Below are 20768 nucleotides of genomic sequence, written 5' to 3' on the forward strand. Positions count from 1 at the left end.
GAAATAAAACCTCAAAGATATCACAGGTGTATATGCTAATGAATATATAGCAAAAAGAAAATAAATAATACTAAAAAACATTAAACGTACTTAAAAAATGTAATAAATAATGAATAATTTGGTTTAGTCTGCTGTGGAGGAAGAGAAAGTTACTGATCGACTAAGGTGAACTTTATTTGTTACTCTTTTCTTGTTACGTGGTAAATGAAATGTAAAAGATTGAACATTACGCTAAATTGTGCAGATCAACACAATCAAACATTCACAAGGTCCGTGAAATTTAATTGAAACCAGAAGTTACTGCACTGTACTGTGCACGGAATAATCAGCTCATACTCCCAGCATTAAGCGCAGTGACTATAGGGGCTTTCGCACCGGAGGAACCTTTTCATAGTTCCTAGAACTATTGGCGAAAGTACCCTGGTGTCGGCGTGTTTGCACCGCAGGAACTAGGAACGATTTTAGTTCTAGGAACTATTTTGGAGGAACTAATTTAGCTCCTACTTCAGAGTCGGGTCTAAACCAGCACTATAGGAACTATCCGAAAGCACGCGAAACACCAGCACCCGCCATTTTTTATAATTTTTTTACATAACAGCTATGTGTAAACACACAGATTATAGCCTATATATTTACTCCAGAAACTAACTATTCAAACATCGAAAACAGTGATAGATGGGCCTCTTAACCTTTACGCTGAGGAGAAAATCCAACGCATCTTTGAGGAGACCAAGCCAAACATGATTATGTATTTCTGCTCAGCAAGCAACACTGGACATCAACCACACAGTACACGAAAATAACTTTTCATATCCTGTCTACTTTGTACAACAGTTATATCTAATAACGTATTAGACATGACTGTTAGACAGATCGTAAACTATAATGAACACGGAGAATGAGAGCGCTGTGTGCTCAGGCTCTGACTGGCGTTCTCAGCGCCATCTAAATAAAAGTCACAACAACGAGCGCGGCTTACGTCACTTCAGAGTTCCTACTGGCGGTGCAAATGCAATAGGAAAACGTTCCTATGGGAACCATTCGTTTTCGGGGAACCACCCTGGTGGTTAGTTCCTAGAACTAAGTTCCTAGACCTATCCGGTGCGAAAAGCCCAAATTATCTACTTCTGACTCATTGACTTGTGGTGGATTTGGTGGTTGACACTGGGTTTTCCATATCTATCCTGCCCTACAGCACTTATAAATACCATTTCAGTAACGTTATGCTGTCACAACCTTGTGAACCTACAGGCTTGTGACGTGTTCAAAAGCCCAAATTCCGGCGGTTGGATGTTTATCAGCGACCGTTTCCCAACATGACCACTTAATTCCTACTATGTTCTTTATTGTGGACAAAGGGACACCACTCATGGGGAGGGACCTAATGTCTGCACTGCATGTGTGAGGATTGAAAACAATCAAGTCCTGCCTCCTAATGCCCTTCTTGTGCCCGTTTCTCTTGTGCCAGTCTTTCACTGCACTGTTGCTGAGTCAACTGATTTTTGATGTGCTAAAAACTTTATACTCCAGGTAAAGCTGGATGAAACTGCCACACCGGTGCGCCAGCAAATTCACTGTCTACCACTCTTTGTTTGCAGTGCTGTGACAGAGGAATTAAATTGCTTACAAGCAGCTTGGGTGATAGTGTATCGACAACTCTGCATGGGTATCACCAATTGTTGTTACGCAGAAAAAATTAAATAAAAATAGGATGTGCAATGACCTCAGAGAGCCAAATAAAGCGGTGATCGTGGACTCTTTTCCATTGTTACACATGGATGAACTGCTCTCTGCTCTAAAAGGTCCATACCATTAACCTGAAAAATGCTTACAATCAAGTGCTACTGCACAAGGACAGTCGTGCTCTCACGGCCTTTATTACTCACAATGGATTGTTCCGTTTTTTTGTGTTCCTTATGGATTGGCTTCATGCGGCATTTCAGAAGATGATGACCATCATCCTGACTGCCATGTCAGAGGATGATAATTACCTGTATGACATTATCATCCACGGACAAGACATGTCTATGCATGAAAGCACTCCAAAAACAGTCTTGCAGTGACTAGAAGCCGCTGGCTTGCAGCTCAATAAAGACAAGGGTTGTTTCAGGCAAACCAGCCTGCTTTTCTTAGTTCATACTGTTTCAGCAGAGGGTCTACTTGGTGAATCACGTTTACACGTGATTCCCAATGCCTGATTATCAGTCATGTTTGCTCTACCTGCTTCTCTTGCAGATGATGCTGTTGCTCCTGCTCCTGTTGATGATGTTGATGAGGAGTGTGTTGCTTTTCAAATTGCCGCCTGTAATTCTCTGTCTGTTGCTGATGTTGATGCTGCATTTGCTTCTTGCTTCATATACAGATATCTAATGGTTGGCCTCCTTCACCCAAGGAACTGGATGTTGAGTTTTTGCTGTACTATAAACTGCGACTGGAACTGTCTGTTAAGGACAACTTTGTCTTCTGAGGCTCGTGGCTGATTGCACCTGCTGCTCTTCAATCTGTGCTGGTCTTCATAGCGCACACTCTAAAAACTCCTGGGTTATTTCTTCAACCCATTTTCTGGGTTATTTGTGTTGGGTTAAAATTATGGGTTATTTTTTCAGAGAGTAACCATTTTCTGGGTTATAGGGCTAATATTTTGACCCAATTCATGGGTTGTTTGGGTTTCTGGGTTATTTTTCAAAGAGTAACCCATGTTCTGGGTTATAGGGTTGGCTTTCTCTCTCTCTCTCTCGCCCGCCCGCCCGCAGTTGTTCTGGAATTTTCTCACAACAGTTGTTTGAAATAACCGTCGCTTTCGCGCTCGATCCGTTTTGGCCTGTGCTTCATCGGTGCAACTTCATCTATATTCAAGGTAAGAGAGTATTTTCAGTGTTGATGTAATGTAAACTTTTCTGTGTCCATTATTTATAAAATAATACGTTGTGACTAGCGTTAGCCGTGGTAATTCTGTGGTTGGCATGTAGCCGCGGCTATCACGACAACATCCAGGACAACTCGAGGTAACGTTATCACACACCGGACGCGATTTTGAACACGTTCCTGAGCCGTTGCTGGGTGTCGCGGACAGACGCCGGATGGCGCCGCCGGTGTGTGTACACTAATAGAGAATAATGTGTTCGAATTTTAAAGACGCGGCACTGCGCTTCGCGTCCGGTGTGTGAGCCCCTTGAGAGACTGCACGTCCGGTGAGCGATACCTCGAGTTGTCCTAGAGACGCGACGCGGCGCTTCTCGTCCGGTGTGCAAACCCCATAGCCGCGGCTACAGAGCGACGAGGCAACACAATAAGTTAGTTGAGTTATGTTTTCCAGCTGCGCCGTGCTTATCATATTATACAGTGCTCTACTGGCTGAAGTAGTGAGAGTTAAAGAAGCGGGTCAAGTCTTCAAATTGTTGCTAACCTCTATATTGCTATGTTTTCTCCAGGTCATTTTGAATGGACAGTTTTGTCGCTGATAAGCTAACTGAGTGGCAGCTGTCTGAGCTGACAGAGAATTTTAGAGGTGAGCATTTTACTCTTGTTGCCCTTATATCATCTCTCTATACCTACATTTTTTTTAATAAGACTTAAATGTGTCAGTGCAAGATTTTGTGAAAGTCACAAATTCTTCGCCAGTGGGGTATACACAACCCTAAAAGATTATTGTGCCTTGTCTTTAAGCTGTTATGCATAAGAATGGGCAAGATATTCACCTTTGCATTAATATCATTACACTTTTTAATGAAAGAAAAGATGTCATTCACACAAAATGGGTAACGTTAATGCTGCAAAAGAACCACATTAGTTAACTAGCAATTTGGGCCACGTAAAAAAAAAAAAAAAAAAGCCACTGCATTCCCTTAAAAGTGATTATTTGTTAGCTTGATAATGAAATGAGTGTCTGGTGAGTGTCTGGTGAGTGGTTCACAATTGTCTTAACTTATTAACAATACTCATGTTGTCTTGTTTCCTGTCTTTCAGATGAAGACATAGATGAGGAGGCATTTCTTCTCTTTGATGAGGACACTATCAAAAATCTTGTCCCCAAAGTTGTCCCCAGGCTTAAATTCCTGAGGCTCTTCTGAGAATTGTTGTTTATTTTTCTATTTTTTATTTCTAATATTGTTATTACAGTGTGACCTAAAATAAATAGGAAAATAAACATGTCCAAGTGTGTGTTTTTTCATATAGATTTTAATTTAATGCAATAAAAATGTAAAAGTGCTTGAAGTGTGTAATATAATGTAAAACAAAGTTTTTTTTTTCTGAAATAGGCATACTGGGATAGTGAGGTTAAGTTAGGTTATTTTTGACCCAACTCCTGGGTTAAAAAAGGATCAACTAATTTTTGGGTTATTTCTACCCAGATGTTGGGTTTTTTAAACCCAACATTTGGGTCAGGTATTTAACCCAGAATTTGGGTCAAAAAGCATAACCCAATTTTCTGAGTTGAGATAACCCATAAATTAGTTGGTCCCTTTTTAACCCAGGAGTTGGGTCAAAAATAACCCATTATGGGTTATTTTTGACCCAGGAGTTTTTAGAGTGCACAAAGGACATCAAGGAGAGGTGAGAACCAAACAACCCCTTTGTGATATTTATTGGTGGCCAGGGATGGATGTTCAGGTTCATGATGCTGCCCGTTCTTGCCACATGTGTCAGCTCAATGACAAAAAGCGGGGTGCTTGCACTCCTTGTTTCCAGGAGGGGGACAAAGTGAGGGTATGGAACCCCTTGCATCTTCCTAACACCATGTCTACATTGGACGTGACAGCTAGAAGCTGTCTATACTGGACGCGACAAAGCGACCGTTGCAAATCCATTTGTCTTTCCTATGAGAAGTATCGCGAGTGCTTGGGTTATGTTACAAATAGAACGAGGCATCAGTTTACTGTCGGAGATTTGTCATGTCGCTCCCCATTCAGTGTATTGTCTTCTGTCGCGTTGTATTGCGCCGCTTGCGTCCAGTGTATTGACAGTGCAAGGGACACAGAAAGTTGACCGATCCACTCCAGGCTGCCGAAAGACTGGGATGCAGAGGGAGAATGTGAAACCCGAGGGAGGGGTTCTTGCAGACCAAGCACAGTGCTTGCGGTCCGTGTAGAATTGACGCGTTGTTAAATGTTTGGGGAGGTGCACGTGAGGGTACACCATAGGCTACGCGTGCTACACACAGCCTATGGCGTGAATTCGACGCAGAAGTATTAATTGGGCTTTAGGCTATAGCTCCCTTCCTGGACCTTCGAGGATACCTTTACTGATCAGAAGGTTCAATATGGTTCTGGTTAGGAATAGGTGTAGGGGAGGGCTTTAGGAATAGCAACAAGTAATGTATCCACTTTTTTAATAAATATAATCATATACACTGAATATGTTATTGCATACTGTTTTACAAAGTACTGCATACACTGAGGTGCCAATAGTTTTTGCCACCATTTGCACCAATTATAAATAGCATCTATTGCGATTTGCACTTAGTACAAATAGCCTCTGCCTTTTTATACCAGATTTTTCATTCTCTAATATATTGTACATTAGCTTTGCAATAATCAAAATGCTTCAAAATAGTTTATTTTGTGATCCTTATTTTATGTTTAATATCAGTGGAGTAGCAGACAGGCACGCACTAATGCTTTACTTGGGAAACTTTGGCTATGTTTGGAATAACATACTACAATTTTACAACATATAGCAATACTTTTACTACTGATTATAATTCATACCAGGCTTGGCAGAGCCCTATCACGCTAGTCATCTGCTTGAGAACATAAATCCAAACTATAAACTGGCAATATTGGAATTTATTAGCCATGATTACACTGACAATACAAGTTTACACTCCTAAAAATAAAGTTTCTTTATTGACATTGATAATATCACAAAGAACTTTAACATTGATGGAACCCTTCCATTACACAAAAGGTTCTTTAGATTTTTAAAATGTTTTTTTTTTTTTTCACACCAAGATAAAGATGATTCTTTTAAAAACTGTTCTCTTAATCATTATTTCACTGAACTATTATTATTGTTCTCGCGCTATGGCATTTTTTGTTGTTTTTACAGTCACCATAAAATAAAAATTGACAATTCTTTATTTCTTTTTTCTTTTCTTTTTTTTTAAAATGGAATATTGCAGTATTTATTATAAATGATATCTGTTCAAATCCTTTTTTTAATTATTAATATTCATGTGTCCTCTTGAATCAAATAACTTTCCCTTCCTCTTGCAGTGACATCTCTTCTCTTCTCTGATGACATGATTTGTGGTGCGAGGGTGGGAAAACCTGTCACTCACAGTCACATGAAATCACAGCAAGAGCAAACTCCAGTGCACGTGTAGATTTTCTGCATGTGCACAACTGAGCTGCATTCAGGCCACTTCATCAAATCAACATCCAACCTATCACAACAATGTTTTTTTTTTTTAAAGAATTGAGTCATTTTAAATCTAAGGACCATGAGCAACATATATATTTATATATTGATTCATATCAAAATTCATGTATTTTGCTTATTTTTTTTCAAATTAAATTATAAGTTAAGTTAGTATAGCCTCTGCCTTAAGCGATTTTGTTAACCTGTTTGATTGATTCATTAGAAAAGCTTCAACTCAAAAGAGTGAATCATTTGTAAATCTGATATTTCTAGTTCTGATCTTAAACTGCTAAAAAATACTTGACTTGATTATTTGAGTACGTTATATAAATATCTACAAAAATAGGTAGGCAATAATAATAATAAACTTTATTTTCTATTGCGCCTTTAAAAAGTAGCATCTCAAGCGCTTCACAAGAATAGAAACAAAATAAAACATAATTTTACAGATAAAAATAAAATACCAAATAAAAACATACTATCAAATGTTCATAAATAATAATAATAATAATAATAATAATATGGCAATTACGAACAATCATGTAAAAGCTACCCTAAACAAATACGTTTTAAGGGATGATTTAAAAACACTAAGGGATTAAGTAACTTAAGTAATGGCTTAAATAACTTTAAATTGAATTTATATTAAATTATATTAATGATAAGGCCTAATATTAAATGGCAACGTGTGTCCTATTTACTTCACATTTGGTGGCTATTATTTTTATGAACTGAGATATGTATTTGCAGGCATATAATCGTACTATTTTTCTTGCTAAAATATTCATATTTTGTGTTTATATGCCTGCAAATACCTAGCATTTGTTTTGCAATAGAATGAATGAAATAATGAAACACTAGTCAAAAATCCTATTTAATTAATAGTTTTTTTTTCTCCTGTTCAAATTGCTTAAAATGACTAGAAAAAAAGGAGACGAGTGCCTGTATTTTAAATGAATGTATGTTATCCCGTGATTTTAAGTGATATTATAATTCAGTCTTCATGTAAATTACTTACAGCTGCACTTTCTGTGTTTAGCCATCTCAACCACTGACATTATGGTGGGGGGCGTTTGAAGTGGCGAAAGCACCAGTCTATTTCCACTGGCTGTGGAGAAGGGGAGGGTCTTTTTTTTACCCCGGACCGAGACTGAATCAGTTCAGTACAGTTGGGGCCGGAGACAGACGCGCATCGGCGAAAAAAGACGCGCATCACGACGCGCGACTGGAAAACAAGACGCCGGCGGATGTTCGCAGTGTATTGAATGCATCCTGACTGCATTCATAACGGTGACTCGGTTATAATGTACTAATGTCTATTCCGCTACTGTAGTGGTTCTCCATCACCGCAGAACAACATAAGCAAACGTTTCAAAAGGGATTTCTCTTACGGTCGATACTGATGGACGTTAAAACGGATATGACATTGTAAACGTTCGCGATCATTTTTTTCTGAGGACTGAGGGGAGAATCCGCGCACTGCAGTGACTCTACATTCAACAATGCACACGACTGGACTGTGTGGATGTGATGGATAATAGATATATGTCGGCAAACGAAGAGATTGCATCTGGGTTTTCATTAAGAACAAAGTTTGCTTGCATGGAAACATCGTTTTAATTGATACTGTGTGTGCAGTTGCTCATTCACTGTAATCGAGTGGTTCAAGCCACTCTATCTTTCAACAGATGAGAAGCAACCAGTTCCTACAACTTCAATTGTCTGTACTAGGGGAAAAGAATGGTCTTTATGACAGAAATCTCAAAACATTTCGGAACCATCCCACGAAAATAGTATCCCAGCCTGGAATCGTAATGAAAGTGTTGCGGAGAAAAAGAATAGTCCTGTTTATAGCGTATTTTCTGCTGTTAGTTCTCACAATGCTGAACTTGGCTAACTACAGATGGACTAAAGAACCTCAACAGTGTAATCTCCAGATGAGAAGCACTCCGTATCAGGGAAGGTCGGACATCCGATTCCTCTACAGACCATCTCTTGCTAAGAAGAGACAGCTTGTCTACGTTTTGACCACATGGAGGTCCGGTTCATCATTTTTTGGAGAGCTATTTAATCAACATCCAGAGGTTTTCTTCTTGTATGAACCTATGTGGCACATCTGGCAGAAGCTGTACCCGGGTGATGCTGTGTCCTTACAGGGAGCAGCGAGGGACATGCTGAGCTCATTGTACCGCTGCGATCTTTCAGTTTTTCAACTGTACAACAGCCCTGGGAGCAAAAACTTCACCTCCCTTGGACTTTTTGGGGCCACACTTAATAAAGTAATCTGCTCGTATCCTCTTTGCTCAGGTTATAGAAAAGAAGTAGTCGGGATGGTGGATGACAAAGTGTGCAAAAAATGTCCCCCACAAAGCCTCAGTCTTTTAGAGGAAGAATGCCTTAAGTACAATACTATAGTCATAAAAGGGGTCCGGGTTCTGGACGTCAATGTTTTGGCACCCCTTATGGAGGATCCGTCTCTGGATCTGAAGGTGATTCACCTTGTGCGAGATCCCAGAGCCGTGGCCAACTCCAGGATCAAATCGAGGCACGGGCTTATTCGTGAGAACTTGCAGGTGGTCCGAAGCAGGGATCCCAAACTCCGTCGGGTACCCTTTGTGGATCCTGGCCACAAAATTAGTAAAAAAGACGGTGCAGATTACCATTCGGTTGGGGCTATGGAGGTGATATGTGATCAGACGTACAGGAGCCTGAGGACTGCCTTAAATCCACCCAACTGGCTGAAAGGGAAATACCTGGCGGTGCGCTATGAAGATCTGGTGGATAACCCAGTCAAAATGCTCCGGAATGTTTATCAATTTGCCAATATCAGTGCCAACCTAGACATTGAGTCTTTTGCTCTTAACATGACTAATGGCACAAGCTCTTCCTCAAAGCCATTTATTGTGTCGGCCAGGAACGCGACACAGGCGGCCAGTGCATGGAGAACAGTGTTGAGTATTCAACAGATAAAACAAGTAGAGGAGTACTGCCATAATGCAATGGCCATCCTGGGTTATGAACGTGTAAGAACAGCTGGAGAAGCAAAAGACCTGAGTAAATCTTTATTGACTGCCTCCAAACTGTGACAGAGTTCTTGCACTAGAGATGCTTTCAAAAGCCCACCTGAAACTGTGGATTTGTTTGTTCCAATCAAAGTGCTTTTGAAAGATTTAACTATCGCTTTCTGGAATGTCATAGCTCTTTGTGGTCATTCAATAGCATTGTTAGTTTTCTAAACGAACCAGTAGATGTTTGATACAGCAGCATCTGTGAACCACAGCTGGAAAATTTATATTGTACAAAACAAATGTTGCATTGCCCTTTTTCCCTTAAATGGATGCTTAAGGTTGTTTGGAATGTTCTAGGTCTGTTTTTGAGTTTCAGTCCATTTGCTGTATGTAAAATCAAGAAATGAAAATGGAAAATGAGCAACAAAAATACTGATCAAAACTGTTATGCAGAATGCAGGTAATGCTATTTCTTTAGAATTAATTCAAAGACAATCATTAAAGTTCACAATGAATGCCAGTGTTATGTGTTGTTTAAGGCATATTTCTCATTACCAAATAAAACGTTAAAGCAATTCTTTACAAAATCTTAAAAGCTATATTTCATTTCACTGCTTATAGTTCCAGGCTTATTTGATCAAGAAAGCCTTTGAGTCCCCTTTATGTCTGCCTTCATCATATTAGGCAAAAAAGATTGCATTTTAATGAAGTAAAAAAAACAACAACAAAAAAAAACCTGTACTTTTAGTTAGTTCTGAGAAAAGATCTAGCAGCATTTGTTGGCTGATTTGTTTGGTTTGGTGTTTTGTCATGTACAGTGTACAGTGTGTACTGTAGTGACATTCAGACATTATCTATATATCAGAATATAAAAGTAGATATAAAAAAATATATGTATGTGTACAGTACACACACACACACACACTCACATTTGTGAACAATGTGAACATAAAGTGAATTATGTAAACAAAAACTTTTATATTAGATGCGATTAGTCATGATTAATCGATTTGACAGCACTAATCAGTGTACACAGTGGGACTTCAGGAACTATGACTATGACTTGACTGTGGAACTATGTGAAGTGTCAGATTTTAGGAAAATTGTTTCTTTGAGACACTATAGTGCATGCTTGGAAGAAAGCAAATAGGACTAAACCACCAATTTTTCAGCCCAAAAAAAAAAAAAAAAAAAAAATGCAATTAGATCAACTGCTGTTTTGGTTGGACTTTAACAAAAATTTAATAAATGCGCTACTTTGTAGTTAGAATAGTAAGTATCCTATTCTATAATAATGATATAATAGTAAACCTATAATAAGTAAATCTTTGGTTATATTTGACCCAAATTAAATCGCAAAACCTACCAAAACCTACCAAACAACATTCATTTTACTGACAATAATAAAAAAATAAAAAAATAATAATAATATGATAGCTCTCTGGATACTAAGAAGAGACAAGGGTCTTTCTTGTGCCACAGGTCATTTCCATGGGTATTTAGGACTTCTTTACAGCTTTCATATTTCTCAAAATGAATGGATGTTATATAGAACAATATGTAATTGGCCTTATGGGTTCTGTAGGAAACAGAATGTCTTCAGCTAATCTTGCTTGAAAGTAAAAATAACATGACGTGAAGGCCAATATTGTAATGCATACCCATAATTTGTCTTCTGCCATCCAAGTTAGTCCACACACATTAGGAGCAGTGAGCACACAAATACTGCAAACCAGGGACACACACACCCGGAGCAGTGAGCAGTTATTTTGTTGTGGCGCCCGGGAGTTAGTCTGCCTTGCTTACACTCAGTCATTTTCTGCCAGTATTGAGAATCATTCCCCCAACCTTCGGGTTACCAGTCTGACTCTCAAACCATTAGGCCACGACTGTGCTAGCTACCAACACAGTCTGGCTACAAACAAACAGGAACACGCTTGCGCACAGTTTGTTCTCCATGTACATCATAATGACCGGGTACCATAGCATCTCTCTGCTTTCCTCTGATGATGTCTTGTGCAGTTGCCATGACAACAACTCAAGGAGGTGCAGCTATTATTGTGTATGAACTGAAGCAGGTGGTGAAGACTCAACCTTATGAGAAAGAGACAAAGAGAGAGAAGCTGTATACACACTCTTGTTGAATTAATATATGGTCCTACACTTTTGGTGGCATCATCACATGTTGGAATTGTCCATGTCATGACTGGATTAGATGTTATGCCTGTGATATAGGTTTGACTGTAGTTTTTACATTGTGCCTCTTTCACTGCACTTAACAGCATCTGATACAGGAATAAGAATTGACTCAGTTTGGATACAAGTTTTTTTGGCATTATGCACAGGATACTGAATCTTGATTTAGGCCTACTGCAGAATGACAGGAAGAGGAATATACTCAATTGACTCAAGTACAATTTTTATACTTTGATTCCCTGATACTTTTCCCCCCTCAGCCGGGTAGACATATTTCTCTTAATCATTCAACACTGCCATTGGATTTTAATTTTGTCATTCTGCACCACAAACATATTGTTTTAGGATAGCTTTATAACATCACAGAATCATCATAATTATGGAGTATGTTAGAGCATTCTGGGAAATAAAGTATATTAATTTATTAAAACAATGAAAATATCGATTTAAATGTTTTTTTTTTAATGGCATTTCAGTTTTTGATACTGTGTAAAGTTAAGTGTATTATATTGTTTGAGTAATTTGTACTGAACATATGAACATCTTTTTGAATTCCATTCCACTTGAATTCGACTTCCTTTCAAATTCATTTTGAATTCAATTCTGAATAGCACCCAAACTGTGCCTATACTTCTAAATTTTGAATATAAGTTATTCTTATTCTAGTATCTGTCTTTTTTAATTTTTTTATAATATGAATTAATTGGGGAACCAAAACTTATTTTTTTATGGATATTTAAAGTGAGTTTTTGTGACATAATCAAGAAAAACCTTTTTAGAACAAGTAATTTGTGGAAATACAAATTGGTTAATACTGCAAACAAACAAACAAACAATCAAAAATAATGCAAATGTATGAATTAATACTTTAATATAATTACTTTTTGTTTGTGCATATGTCACTGGTATTTGATTTTAGGCATTTTTGCTATATTTAAGTTTGTTTTTCCTGTTTTAACAGTGGCATTTTTGCTGTGTAACAACACAAAGTTCTTCTGCATCCACAGTGTTACACCCCCCAGCCATCCCCCCCACCCCCCCACCCCATCCCCAATGTAAATGAGCCTGAACTTGAGTCTACTGGGGTCAAATGGACCATATCCAATGACCCATGCACTCAAAGAAAGTCCTTTCCGTCAATGGAAATGACCCACTGTTGTAAATGAGACACCAAATCTGGGGGCGGGGGTTCCCTTAAAAAGAGCCTCATGTAAGGCTTGATTATTCTCCCAGGTGAGATGAAGGTAAGGTTGTCAGTTACACTGCCTATTTACATTAGAATAATGTTCAGAGTGCTTTTAAAACCTCAAGCCCTGCTGCTCAGTTTGTATGCTGGCAGCAAAGCAGTTACCTCCAAGACAAAGGAAAACTACATCCGCAAAAAAAACATCCTTAGCATTCGCATCTTCATTTCATACAAATGTTGTTTTGGGGGATAACTAAATCTAGTCATGCTATCCTTCACTGCAGTTCTTCAATAATAATAAAAAAGCGTTGATGGAAGCAATTTTATGCAAAGGGAGGATGCTTTTCTTTAATGCCAACTCATTATTGTGTACACAATACCAGACAAAAGTGTGACGCAAAAAAAAAAAAAAAAAAAAAAAAAAAAAAAATATATATATATATATATATATATTTAGGGACAATATTGTGAGAGAATTGAATGTAACAAGATAAAATACCAAAGTTTTAGAACTGCTTAAAAAAATATGGTAATGAATTATTTAACATTAATTAGGTATTCATTAGTGTAATGTTTAGTAATACAAATTATTAATACAAATCATTAAGTAGAAGTAGAAGAAATAATTGTTATTTTTATTTAATTATTATTTGTGTAATAACCTTTTTGTGTTAAGATTGGGTGAAGGGATGAGGTGAGGACTCATGGATGCAGAAACAATGGGCTTTTTATTAATAATAAAATTAAACAAGACAAAGAAAAACTACCTTGTAGGGGAAGACATGACCGGCAACTTGACTGGGAAGGAAACAACAAAGCAGGGCAGGAACATGCAAGGAAACACAGGAGTGGAACCTTTGACAAAGAACTGACACAGCACAGGACCGCAAACTAGAGCCAGGACAAACAAACTAGCGGAGCCCCCAATGTGAGTTTTATAAGCGTTTATCTCAGCGTTATTTTATAACGTATCACCAGTATGACAGATGTAGCCTACCGCTATTATTTAGTTTTTCTTTTTTTCCCCAAAAAATATTCACAAACTTATATTTCATGATATGATATATTCCAATTGTCAAATATGTCTAAGTGAATATGTTTTGTCATTTAAACACATTTATAATGATCATGTGAGATCTATGACGTGCAATGGGAGCCGCCATGTTAGTTTGCACAGTAATTTAAAGACTCGGATCTGTCAGATTTACATCACGTAAATTTCCATTTCTCACGAATTAGGCTACATAAAAGTAAGTGGCCAATGAACTGGGAGAAGATCGAGAAGAGACTCGATCGCTTTATATGATGAATATTCAGATTAAATTTAGGCTTTTATTAACAAACATTGATCAGTGAACATAAACAGAAGCTCAACCAAACCTGCTTAACGTATGAGAACAAACTTCTTGCTCAAACATGCTGCGTAACAGGAGAATGATCCTCATTGGTTCTCACACGTCAAGCAAACATGCTTGAGTTTCCGTTTACCACAACTGATGTGTGAGTTGATGAATGTTTATGTGTGAATGAAAGCCTAAGTTCAATCCGTTCATCATATAAAGCAGTCTAGTCTCTTCAGAAAATTATTATTATCTGCTTGATTAGTTTTATGATCTCTTTATGAACTTTTTGAAGTGTCAAAGTGTCACTTGCGGAGGGATAGAAAGCTCTCAGATATCATCAAAAAGATCTTCATTTGGGGAGAGGTCACGTGACCCATACATGCGATGGTCGAGTGACTCTGATGCTCCGTCCAAACCTCCTTTCTTTTGCTAAATAACAATTTATAGTATCGACAGCCAGTTAGTTCCTACTCGGTATATTGTCAGCAAGCATAATGTATGGAAACAGAAAACAGGACTCCTCGCCGTCCACAACTCCCTCCGGGAAGAAAAAGATGAAGCTATCGAGCACTGAGGCTAATCTGACAGACGCCATTGCTGAGGCACTTTCAAAACAACAACTCTCGCTTGAAACTACGATTCAAAATGCGATTCGGTTGGCTATGGAGGATGTTAAATCTTCTCTGATCGAGCTCCGTCAAGAAGTGCAATCTCAAACGAACACGGTACGAGAATTGGTATCAAAGCTAGACAAGATTCAGGGTGAGACGCGGCAGATGAAGAAAGATCTAAACGTGCACAACAGAGCAGCAAAGCCTCTCCTTGAAAATCGCGGAGTTAAAAGACAGGTCTTGCTGAGATAATGTGCGTTTGGTGGTACTGCCGCAGGGCCGGGAAGGGGATGACCCAATAGGTTTCCTTCAAAAGATTCTTCAGGGAGCCAAGGAAGTGATGAAAACCGAACTAATTTGTGACCAGGAGTTCCTACTGCGTTTTTTCGCTGATTACAACGGTTTATCTCCCGTAAACGACAGGCCTTCGGAAGTATTCAAAAGGAGCTGCATGCACTGGAAATTCCAAACTTCCTCATATACCCAGCCATCCTTCCTGTCAGTTTTGGTGGTAATCAACACTCATTTGATTTAGTTAAAAAAGCGGAGGAATTCTTAATTGGGAGCTCGTAATACCCATGCATCGGGTGCCAGACGTAAACTGTCCTTTTATGGGCCAGCGCCGCCTCCAGAGTCTATGGATGTGTAAAGCAAGTCATTAGGTTTAGGAGTGAGTACTCTGATAATGTAAAGTGCAAGCAATATAACGATCTGTGTCAGAGGAGTCCTGTTAATAAAACAAAATTCTTTTTTTTTTTATATATGTATTTTTTTCTCTTTCAGCCAAATTGGTCAAACACTATATTTTGTTTATTTATTTTATACATATAATACATGGCTGTCACTACTGTTTATAATATGTATACTGTTGTTATACTACATACTTCATGTTCAATGGAAGAGGGTGGTTGATGTTCTGGTGAACGTTGACGTTATGCCAGCAGCCATATCACCCTGTAGCCCAAGACTGGTTGCCCACTGAAGCTAAGCAGGGTTGAGCCTGGTTAGTACCTGGATGGGAGACCTCCTGAGAAAACCAGGTTACTGCTGGAAAAGGTGTAAGTGAGGCCAGCAGGGGGTGCTCACCCTGTGGTCTGTGTGGGTCCCAACGCCCTCGTATAGTGACGGGGACACTATACTGTCAAAGAGCACCGTCCTTCGGATGAGACGTATAACCGAGGTCCTGACTCTCTGTGGTCATTAAATATCCCATGGCATTTCTCGTAAAGAGTAGGGGTGTAACCCCGGTGTCCTGGCCACATTCCACCCATTGGCCCTTGCCAATCTTGGCCTCCTAATAATCCCCATCCACTGAATTGGCTCTATCACTCTCTCTCCTCCCCACCTATAGCTTGTGTGTGGTGAGCGCACTGGCGCCGTTGTACTGTGGCTGCCGTCGCATCATCCAAGTGGATGCTGCACACTGGTGGTGGTTGAGGAGAGATCCCGTCATGATTGTAAAGCGCTTTGGGTGTACAGTAGTACATATGAAAATGCTATTTAAATGCCTCATTCATTCATTCAACGATGGTGGATGTTGTCACGGGCCCTTATAACGTTGGGGGATTTTGTGGCCTCTGATAGGGGGTATTTGTTCATGTTATGTCTATCTATCTCTTACAATGTTTTGGTTTTGTCACAGGTCAAGCAGATATATTTTGGTTTTGCAAAACGTATTTGCACCACTTTTTCATTAGATTATGGATAAATAAAAAATTGTATTGCTTAATATCAGAGGACTCAACAGTCCCCAATAAGAGAGACAAATTCTTCATCTACTTGCGCAGGAAAGTGATTGATATCACTCTAATTCAGGAAACACATCTAAAGAGAGCAGATGTTCAGAGATTATAGAATACAATTTATAGAGTCACAGCCTTTTCTACTAATGCTAAAACTAAAGGTACAATTGTTTTGTACATTTAAACTACACACACAAGCACACATTTTAATTACAAAATTATTTATTAGAGTGTATTCTACAAGATACAGTTGCATGACCGAAAGTCTTACGGGTTTAGAACAACATGAGGGTGAGTAATCTTTGACAGAATTTTCATTTTTGGGTAAACTATCCCTTTAACTGAGAAAATAATTGGCTGTTTGGAAAAGTAAGGAAAGACTTAGTCTTCTTGTCTGGATCTTACATCCATCAGAAATGGCATATGAGCATATATGATGGTGTTAGGTGTTAAATGACTCTAATATTTTTGTCTGAGATGCTCCAGTCTAAATCTCTAAATCCAGGCTAAGTCTCTAAGGCTGTTGAATGTCTAGGTTACAACTGTAACCTCTGTTCCCTGAGAACAGGGAACGAGACACTGCGTTGATTGATGCTAAGGGGAACGCCTCAGGCGTGACAGGTGTCTGAAATCACAATCAAATCACGGTAATCCTATTGACTGACAACAGCCCATGACATCATCGTGGTGCTAACCAGGAAGTATATAAGGGTGCCTTGCAAACATGACAATCACCTTTACATCTGAAGGGACTGTTTGGTAGGCAGGCCTCGAGGCATGGCGAAAAGATGCAGTGTCTCGTTCCCTCTTCTCAGGGAACAGAGGTTACAGTCGTAACCTAGACGTTCCCTTTCGAAAGGGAACTCGCACTGCGTCGATTGATGCTAAGTTGAACAATATACTAATGCCACCATGCTAAGGGAAGTGCATACCCATTGGCAGTGACAACTGTCAAAACCAGCAAATTCAAATGAAATACCAGAACCACTCACCCTCAGGTCACACTGGGCTGTCAGTGACAGCATTCCCTACGGTCAAAGCCCAAGCTATATGTTCCTCAGGAAAACCTCCATAAACACTGCCTACCTGGGCCTGCTCAAGGGCCTAGGACCACAGCTTCAAATTTAGAAGGGGTCCCTTCTAGGGAATGTGGCTAGGGAACCCGAAGGAGCCCCAGCCAATCACTATTCAGGGGAACATACTCACCTGAAATGCCACCAGGAAGGCCTGACCTGGTGTCACTTACATTGGACACTTCAGTCTAGCCAACTTTCTGTCTGTCCAAAGACAGACCCTCTGGACACTTGCCTTTAGGTACGGCATCCAACCCGAGGGACTGTGAGGCTGACAGTGAACCACTCGGCCCGGACCTCAGAGACAGGGTATCCCGGAGAACATGACTCAGCATAGTGCTTACAACCCTTGCTAGCGAGGGGAGTTTCTCTGCTCGGTCCACGGATCTACCCAGTGTTTGTTTTTCAAAACACTGAGGAGGCCTGAAAAGGCCTAAGGGATGATCTAACTGGGAGGCCTCACTAGAGGCCTACGACCGTCTGACCAGACTCAGGAGGCAGAGTACTCATAGTGACCCTCAGTGAGGGGAGCACATGGTCTGCCCGGTAGGCAAACCAGGCTGTAGTCTAGATAAAAGAGGTTCCGGGAGGGAACCAGTAGCAGAATATTACCATTTGTCATGCTAGGGCACAAGCTCACCTTCAGAAGCTGCCTGCTAAGGCCAGCTGAACTGATAGTAAGTGGCCACTAGCTGCCAGAACAGCTAGGGAGGCCTGGAGGAGCCGATTACCTGCCTTCAAGGAGGCCTGGAGAGGCCTACTATCTGATAGCAAGCTCAAACTGGTTATTGCTATGAACCCTGATTCTGGGTGTCAGTCCCAGGGCGGCCTGCTAAGGCCTGCCAGTCTTAGTGCTCAGTCTCGGAGCGGCCTGTTAAAGCCGGTCACCTGAAATTTTTCTTTAGGTGTAGAAACTGACTGCCATGTGCAAATAAGGTTTGGGACTGAGCTACATGGTGGCCTGATAAGGCCAACCGCCTGACAGTGATCAATCCTATTCGGCTGATCATAATCAGGGCGTGCCTCCAGAGAGGCCCACTGAAGCTAATTGTCTGATTGGCCAGCGAATTAACAGTAGAGCACCCCATGATGGGGCTCAGGGTCAGGGAGGCCTTGCTATTTAGGTCAGCGCCTGACCATCAACACTACTGTTTGTATACCCCGTCACTCAAGACTCACTTAGAGGATTTGAGAGGCCTACTAGGCCTGAAGCAAGTCAGTGCTGTCAGCCAAATTCATACTGCCGGGGTCTCGCCATCAGGGTGGCCTGGTCGGGCCTACTAACTGATAGCCAGTCTATTCTGCTACAAACATACACCGTTGGGAACCATACTACTCGTACACAAATATTGAGGCCACCCACAGGAGGCCTATTAAGGCTAGCTACCTGGTCGCAGCTATAATGTATATCCCACAACGTTAGACGCCTGTTTAAGACCTACTACTCATCAGTGAGTCTACTACCTGAACTACTAAAGCCAACCACCTGAGGTGAGCTGGCCTACAGAGCCCTCTTGGGGGCTGCCTGGTCAAGGACGCCTGCTGAGGCCTACTATCTAACAGCGTAGCCTTCGTTGGCAGATACCTGGTACCTAAATCACATTGCCCATGGCAGTGTACTCCGTAAGAACGCAACACCCTTTAACCCCCTGGGGTCGGCTATTGCGCTGGCGCGATAGGCTCGCTTTTTTTCTTATCAGTGCAAAAGAGACTCAAAATACTCTGTTGATTTTGATCTTACATATAAGTGTTATACATCATTCGATGTATAAGTGTCTATTTTTTTGTGTATACTCACAATAAAAACAAAGTGTTGTACTTTTTGCCAAATAAAGAAAAAATAAACATAATGCGAGTTCTGCCTTCTCTCTGTCAGTGTAGTCCATTCTGAAACGCATCCGAAAATGAACTATAACTCAGCGAATCCTCAGTCAAACATGCATACAGACACACAGGCATGGAGCTGGAATTCTCTTCTTTTAAATGAAGTAATTCATATAAAAAAATTTTTCTCAGTTTATGTAATCTGTATGAAAAGAGAGAGATGTCAGTAGTTCTCATTACAGCTCATTATAGCTCATTAAAGGTTGTATCAGTGATTTCAGGCCCCCCAAAAAATGATCATATTCATCTAATCTTTCCTAACGATCTGCTAGCTGCCCGCCCCATAAGCATGCCGTCAAAAAAACGCGTCTCTGTAGGCAGCCTCTGAGATCTGCACACAAAAACAGTTGGTTTCACCAACCACTCAAAACCAAAACAAATAGTGTTCCAACCAATCACCGACAGGGGGAGGGTGTTGTGAGGTTTTGTGCTCGTGCACGGCTGCACGCGAAGTCGGAGCTGAAGAAGAAGCTGGGTCGCGTTTCTGTGTGTGAATGAATGAACAGCTTTTACCAAACTATATTGCTATACTGAGATGAGTAAAGATGTTGAAATAAAATGTCTTTGTATAAGCAACGTATTAAACTGCAAATTAACATTTAAATGCCCTAATATATCATAAAAACAATGTTACAGACGAAATATGAAAGACAACATTTCGTTGACTAGTTTTGTATAGATTATAATGTTTTTACTGTAAAATAGACTACTGTCACATCAAATAAGCTTTTGTTTTGCAATTTCTGCTCATATGTTAATATATATATATATATATAGTATGTTTTGTCAAAAATAAAGTTGTCCACTAAGATGTTATTATAGTGTTTGTTCCAATGTAGGCTATATTTCAACTAATAAATCCATAAGTTTGAAATACGTATGATAAAATGTATAGGCCTATACTTTATTTTTTTTTACAAAGAAAGAGTACACTTGAAATATTGTTAAAATTGTAATTGTTGTTGTAATTGTAATTTTTTTTATAAAATAGCAAAACATATATTTACAAGGTAGATCTTAAAAGGTCAGTATAAGCCTTCTCTTTAAATTATTTTTATTGTGTTTTATTAGTGACACATTTGGGGAGAGAATATATTCCAAAACTTTCTGAAAATACAGTATGAGAATTAACTGCACAATTACTAGAAATGTTTACCTTGGATATAATACAATTTACAAGCATACGCAATTTGTGAAAAAAAAAAATTAAATTCTAATTATTTCAAATTCTGAACCATCATTTATAAGTGGTTAGTTAATGATGAACTAATCATTTACAAAACATTCCTAAATGATTAGCAAGTGATATACTAACATTTTATGTATGTTTTGTAAATTGTGTTACAAGTCATTTACAATTGATTA

General features: G+C 39.5%; 2 protein-coding genes across 2 annotated transcripts in view; one reads left to right on the top strand and one right to left on the bottom strand.

Annotated features, from left to right (window-relative positions):
• LOC311283911 (NXPE family member 3-like) overlaps positions 1–20768 on the bottom strand; it is a 93410-nt gene that overhangs the window by 35129 nt on the left and 37513 nt on the right. The gene's annotated exons all lie outside the window — the stretch shown is intronic.
• chst2b (carbohydrate (N-acetylglucosamine-6-O) sulfotransferase 2b) lies at positions 7529–9945 on the top strand. Its single transcript, XM_084399461.1, has one exon. It carries the CDS (start codon positions 8049–8051, stop codon positions 9444–9446), a length of 1398 nt encoding a protein of 465 aa, XP_084255587.1. The 5' UTR covers positions 7529–8048; the 3' UTR covers positions 9447–9945.

The sequence above is a fragment of the Rutilus rutilus genome (genome assembly GCF_951802725.1).
Source record: "Rutilus rutilus genome assembly, chromosome: 24".
NCBI lineage: Eukaryota > Metazoa > Chordata > Actinopteri > Cypriniformes > Leuciscidae > Rutilus > Rutilus rutilus.

Coding starts and splice junctions, on each gene's coding strand:
- chst2b (XM_084399461.1), top strand. CDS start 8,049: ATGAGAAGCAACCAGTTCCTACAACTTCAATTGTCTGTACTAGGGGAA.